This window comes from Orycteropus afer, unplaced genomic scaffold (genome assembly GCF_000298275.1).
Source record: "Orycteropus afer afer isolate SDZICR_OR568_19922 unplaced genomic scaffold, OryAfe1.0 scaffold00001, whole genome shotgun sequence".
NCBI lineage: Eukaryota > Metazoa > Chordata > Mammalia > Tubulidentata > Orycteropodidae > Orycteropus > Orycteropus afer.
In genome coordinates, this window is record NW_006921588.1 from 37,896,806 (window position 1) to 37,903,532 (window position 6,727).

Sequence of the window (6,727 nt, forward strand, 5' to 3'; positions counted from 1 at the left end):
TTGCTATAAACTGTCCTCTGAGTATTGCTTTTGCTGTGTCCCATAGGTTTTGGTAGGATGTATCTTCATTCTCATTAGTTTCTAGGAATTTTTTTATTTCAGTTTTTATCTGTAACCCAATAGTTTTTAAGCAGAGAGTTGTTCAGCTTCCATATGTTTGATGTTTTTTCCTTGCTCTTCCTATTATTAATTTCTAGTTTTATAGCTTGTGGTCAGAGAAGATGCTTTGCAGTATTTCAATGCTTTTGAATTTATTGAGGCTTGTTTTATGTCCTAGCATATAGTCTATTCTGGAGAAGGATCAGTGTGCACTGGAAAAGAATGTGGATTGTGTTTTTGTTGGGTGAAGTGCTCTATATATATGTCTATGAGTTCTAGTTGGTTGTTTGTACTGATGAGCTCTTCTGTATCTTTGTTGAGTTTTTTTCCTGTTGACCTGTCTCTCCTTCAAAGTGGTGTGTTAAAACCTCCTACTATTAATTTAGAGTTGTCTATCATTAATTTGGAATTTTAGATACCTTATATAAGATAAAATATATAAACATTTTCTCTTCTGTTTGTGATTTAAAATACTGCTCTTAGATAAGATATGTGATAATAGCTTTTGTCAGCTCCTACCCAGAATAATACTAGTGCCATAGTTTTGTTCCACAAAGGAAATTTAGTGAATAATCTTTACTTAAATGGTATGTGTGAAATTAAAAGAGTCTGGACTGTGTTAGAAAGAGTGTGGATGTTTCTCTTTGTTTTTTCTGTTTTATCTCTTCTTGTGTAATGCATGAATAATTGTAAGCTAACAAATCTGAGTTCTTCTAAAATACTTCTTGGCTTTTGCTTGCTTTAACTCTGTTCTCTAAGTGCACTTCCACAGATTCTACTTCTTTACCAGAAGCCTCCCTGGGCCCTGAGCTCCCCAGTCATGAACAGTACACTGTGCCCTTACTGACAGAGGAAGTCTCTGTTTCTGAGTGCCTTGCAACATCCGAGGCAGCTGTAGCATCTTGACATGTAGGTGGTGGGGCCTTAGCTGGATGATGCTTTTGTTGAATGCAAATTAAGACATCATCATGTATAGATTTGGTTACTTTTTGAACCACTGTGAAATTTTATGCATGTTTGGAATTTATTTTTCCTAACCTGGTTCATGAATATGGAAAGGTAAAGAACAAAGTCAGTGGCTTTGAAGGATTTGAACTTCTATTTAGTTTTCTAACTTTGGGGAAAATGTATTTGAATTTTGTATTATTTTCAATGTGTAACAGTATATATATTATACATGTACTTATATATATATATATATATATATATATATATATATATATGTATATATATTATTATATATAATATATGTGTATATATATATTCATATAATATACTATATATAATTTTTTGCAGTACTTCCTTGTTTTCTAGGTATGACTTAGTTTTGATTGAGGTTTCTATTTTTAAATTACTGGTTATTATTTTGTTACAGATAAAACAAACCTTTATAGTTATGTAATACTTGAAGTTTTCTCATAAATAATTTTACCCAATTTTTCAGGGAGTTAGTAATACGCTTTACACCTCAAACCAGTTATTTAAAGTTAATATTTTATCACAGTGCTGGTGAGAATGCAAAATTGTGTGGCCACTTTGGAAAACAATTTTGCAGGTGTTTAAATGAAATTTAAACATTTTCTGTATGACCTAGCATACCATTCTTAGGTGTTTTCCAAGGAAAAATGAGAACTTACCTGCACACAAAAAAGTGCATGTGAGTTATTACAGTGCTTTTATTCAGTATTGCCAAAAAGGGGAAACAATCAAAATGTACAAGCAGAGAGTGGTAAATGAACTGTGGGCTATTCATTTATTGCAATACTATGTAGCAAAGAAAAAAAAAAACAGGGAATGAATAATTTATACATGCAGCTACATGGATGAATCTTGAAAGTGTTATATTAAATAAAGGAAGCCAAATTCAATCAAGTGGCTACAGGCTATATGATTTCATTCATATGACCTTCTTGCAAAAGGAAAGCAGGAGGAATACTGGTTTCCAAGAGCTGAGATTAGAGGGATGGATTGGCTGTAAAGAGGCGTGGGGGAGTTTGGAGGCATAATGAAATTGTTCTGTATGTTAATTGTGGTGGTGGTTATGCAACTATGTTTGTCAAAACTTGAGCAACTGAGTTTGCAAAAGAGCTAATTTTACTGAATGCCAGTTATACCTCAACATAAAAAATTAAAGCAAAAGCAACTTTCCTTAGGAAATAGTGAGAACAGTGACTTAAGCATACCGTTCATTTTGTGAATGAATAAGAAAATAAAGCAGTTCACCAGAAAAGATTTTATTTGTTACAATTCCGTTTTAGCAAAGAGTAATATTTATCAGGCAATTTTACCATTTTGATCATCTCTAGGAAAGATGTTCAGCAGCTCCCAACAGTCTTAGTGAAATACTGTTTTAATAACTTGTTAGTAAATACTAGAAACTTACAAAAACGTCTTTGGTAAATTTAATTAGTTGTATCTCTTTAACATTTATTACATTTAGTGAATTATATGAATTATAAATAAATATTTTTTGTTTCAGTAAATGTTTGCTGTCTTCAAAGGGACTAAAAAAATTAAAATATTCAAACTATATAAAACTAAGTATAAAAAATATTTATACTTTCAGATGATTTCATAAGTTTTCAATATTGTTCTCTGCAGTTGTTAAATCTTAAAAAAATTAGACTAAAATTTTGGACACTCTATGTTCCTTGAAACAGAATATTCTTCCTTTAGCATTTATGAAGTTGAAATGACAATAGTTGTGATATAACATTCTTCAAAATTATTCAACTGCATTGTTCACAACTGCCACCCCAGTTTTCTTTTTTTGGGGGGTCGGACTAAAATTTGGCCATCATTTAAGTCTCTTTAGACAAACAAAACAAATTCAATTCAATATTTTCAAAGTTTAAGAAAGTCTGTATTAGTCAAAAACAAACTATGAAAATGTCCTTGGATGATTAAAATTTGTTTAAAAAAATCACTGCCTTCTCCAATACTTTTTTTTAACAATAGGCATGTTTTTCAAGCTAATAAATTCTCATATTTAAGAATGCCTGGCTCTGATGGCGTAGTGTCTAAGGCATTTGACTGCTAGCCAGAAGGCTGGTGGTTCACCCACCAGCAACTCCTCAGAAGAAAGGTAGGGCAATCTACTTTCAGAGAGATACTTCCTTGGAAACCCAAGGAGGGGTCGCTATGAGTCAGGATTGACTGGACGGCAGTGAGTTTCGGGTTTTTGGTTTGTATAACTATCAAGTTATAAAATTCCAGAAAAAATAATTTTGAAAGGATGTGACTCATTTTTTATACTTTAATTAATTGAGGCTAGATTCTCAGTAAGAACCCTACTTAAAGAAAAGTTGTATGTCTCTGAAATATTTGAATGGGAAAGAGTAATAAGGAGAGAAAGCAATAATTTACTAAATGTCATCTTAATTAATGTAATTTTCCAAATAACTTACCACATACTGAGAACCAATTTATAAAATACATTAGCATCTAAAACAATACAACCTTTCATTTTTCTCAGGATAGTTTTAAAATTGTCTGAGTATGCTATATAAATGCAGTAAGTATGCCAGCATGAGCACATATTGAACATTTTCATGATGATGATGATTTCACATTTCATGATAAAACATGACTTTCCCAAATATATTTGAGAAGTTATTTAAACTGAAACCATTTAATATTTTTCTAGTGAGGAACCTAATTATTTAAAAGAAAAATTCCTTAAAATTCCACACTTAATTTTTTAAAGAGCACAAACAGCACAATTTACTGTCTTTATACCTAAAGATAAAATTAAAGACATACATTTAAGTACTTGAAATCTTCACATATTTTTAAACTTCTTATTGATTTGTAGATGTGTTGATCACAATAATGTTATAACACATTTTCCCCTCTCGTGATAAAGTTAAACTTTGTTCAGCTACTATTACATAATGGAAGTGGTTCAATAAATTTAAATAAGAAAAGTTCCAGAACCTCGTTCTTTGGGTTAAATTTACTTGCATAGCTAGTCTTGACAATAAATGTGGGCACTACCTGCTTAAGATGTCTCCCCTTTTACTTTGCTGGCCATTTGCTGTCAGTGCTAAGAAATAATAATGATACATTTTTATGCAGTGAAGTATTGACCACAGCTATTCAAAAGAATCACACATGCACACACACACATACACATTAATATGAGATGATATGTGAGATATAGCAAGTAGAAGAAAAAACAATGGAAAGCGTTGCATATTGGAAGCTTCCATTTGTTTTAAATAAACCAACAAGAGCGAGAAAGAAAAATGTGAGTGTGTGTATATATATGCTTCTGTATGTGCATTACATTTTCTAATACTGTACAGGAGAAAAATGTAAAGAGTATTGCTCTGAAAATAAAATTGTATGGTAATACAAGTTAATTTTCACTGTATCACATTGTTCTATTTATATCTATAAAATTAATTATCTACTGTATTTTTAATAAATAAGACACCCACACATAGAATGCTTTAAAAAAATAGAGTTCTAGTTGGAAAAAAAATGTACAGCATGTGTATTATTTGCATAAAAATATGGTAGATCAGTGGCTCTTATTTCTGTTGGACATTAAAATCACCTGGGTAGCTTTAAGGTGTCTGTATCCTAGATAAATAAGAGCCATGAGACAGAGATATATGTACACCCATGTTCATTGCAGCACTGTTCACAATAGCAAAAGATGGAATCAACCTAAATGCTCATCCACAGATGAGTGGATAAACAAACAGTGGTACATGCACACAGTGGAAAACTACACAGCATTAAAGAACCATGATAAATCTGCAAAACATCTCATAACATGGATGAACCGAGAGGCTGTTGTGCTCAGTGAAATTAGTCAATCACAAAAAAGACAAGTATTACATGAGACCATTATTATAACAAAGTCAAGGAAAGGTTTTGACATAAAAAGAAATATTTTTCGAGGCTTACCAGGGATGGGAGAGGAAGGGAGGGTAAACCACTAACTAGAGGATGGATATATATTAACTTATGTGAAGGGAAGGCAATATATAATAAAGAACAGGTCAGGCAGGAAAAAAAAGTCTTAGGTCCCACCTTCCGGGGATTCTGATTAATAGATGTGAGGTCAGTGTGAAAATCATATTCTTAAAAGAGGGCCCAGTATTTTTAAAGTACAGTAAGTACTGACAACTACTGAATTAAATTTTATAAGTGTATTTATACACAATATAAAATCTTACGTCCTAAGTTTCATTTAGCAGACATTTAGACTATTACATGATATAGGAATCATTTTAACTGAAAGGTATATTCTTAAATATGTAATAGGAAGTTTATGAGATTAAATAATCTGTTTCTACCTTGAATAAAATCCAGAGTGATAGCATATTATTTTTATTATTCAGTGTGCTAAAATAATCTGGTTATATGTTAACATGATTAGTCACCATTAGAAAAGTATTTCACTCTTAAACCAGAATTTAAAAGAGTACAATTAATTATTATTTCAAAAATTCCTTCCTTTCTAAGATTACACAAGATGAATGAGGCAAATTAATATTTATGATTATATCTTCATTTCTTTATAGTTGGAATAAGCTCTGATTACAGTCTTGAAGAAATCGACGAAAAGGAAGAACTGAGTGAAGTGCCTAAAGATGAGGCTGAAAATATTTTTCTAAAGCCACAGAATATTCCTTCCGTATCCACTGATATAATAAATACTGTGAAAAATGATCCTGACTCAGCCTTTGGCAGTGATACTGGAGAGTCCTCACAAAACTCCAAAGAAAAACAAGAAACTAGAAACACAGATGGACAGTAAGTAGTTTTTGTGCCACAAGTGTTGGTAACAGTTTGTTTAATTAATACTAGTCTCCTGAAATATAGATCTGATATTTTTAACACAAATATAACCAGCACTTGGGATTTAGACTCCAACCCTATTACCGTCATTATAGGAATCTGTATTAATAAAGTATTTGTATATTACTGTGTAAGTGCAAAAACGGCAAGGAGGCCACATGTTCTGACCTCCTCTAATCCCACAAGAGGAAGACAGAAGCACCATCAATAGCCCAAGGCCTATTCCTGAGAGGTCAGACATGCTGCCTTCTTCCAGTCTTTTCTCCATCCATTCCTCCAAAAGCACCCACCACCTCTCTCCTGGGTTCGATAATTCGCTGCAGTGGCCACACAGAACTCACAGATTATGGGGTTTATTAGGGAAGCACCAGGCTACAAATCAAGTTCAGTAAGAACGCTCAGTCTCTCTCCCAGCCCACCGTCCCTCAGCCAACAGTCTCTCACAGTCTTTCCCCCAGCAGTGCGTGTTCCTCGGTGTCTCACTCAGCAATGCGCATCTCTTGCATCTCTTTCCCAGCAGCGCGTGTCTCTTTCAGGAGTGCGTATCTCTTTCAGCAGCACGTCTTCCTCAACCAGCAGTCAGAGAGAGAGTTCTGCCTCTAGGAGACCTCCTTTTAACCCAGCAAAGTGGCCAAACTAGCCAATCATAGCATCAGAACTCTAAGCACCTGAGAGAGAGTGGGCACCTCCCAGAACATTGTTTTGTGCCACGCCCAACAGAAATACTCCAGGTGGACAACTTCAGCAATCAGGAGCTCCTCAGTTGCTCATAGAAAATCCCACCTTGGAGTTTACAAAGACTTATGGGTAGAAA

General features: G+C 33.4%; 1 protein-coding gene across 1 annotated transcript in view; it reads left to right on the top strand.

The window, feature by feature from the left end:
* Positions 1-6,727, top strand: part of COBLL1 (cordon-bleu WH2 repeat protein like 1) — a 95,230-nt gene that overhangs the window by 59,980 nt on the left and 28,523 nt on the right. The window contains 2 exon segments of the mRNA XM_042780359.1: positions 890-1,015; positions 5,637-5,868. Of these exon segments, the coding sequence (XP_042636293.1) occupies positions 890-1,015; positions 5,637-5,868 (358 nt within the window).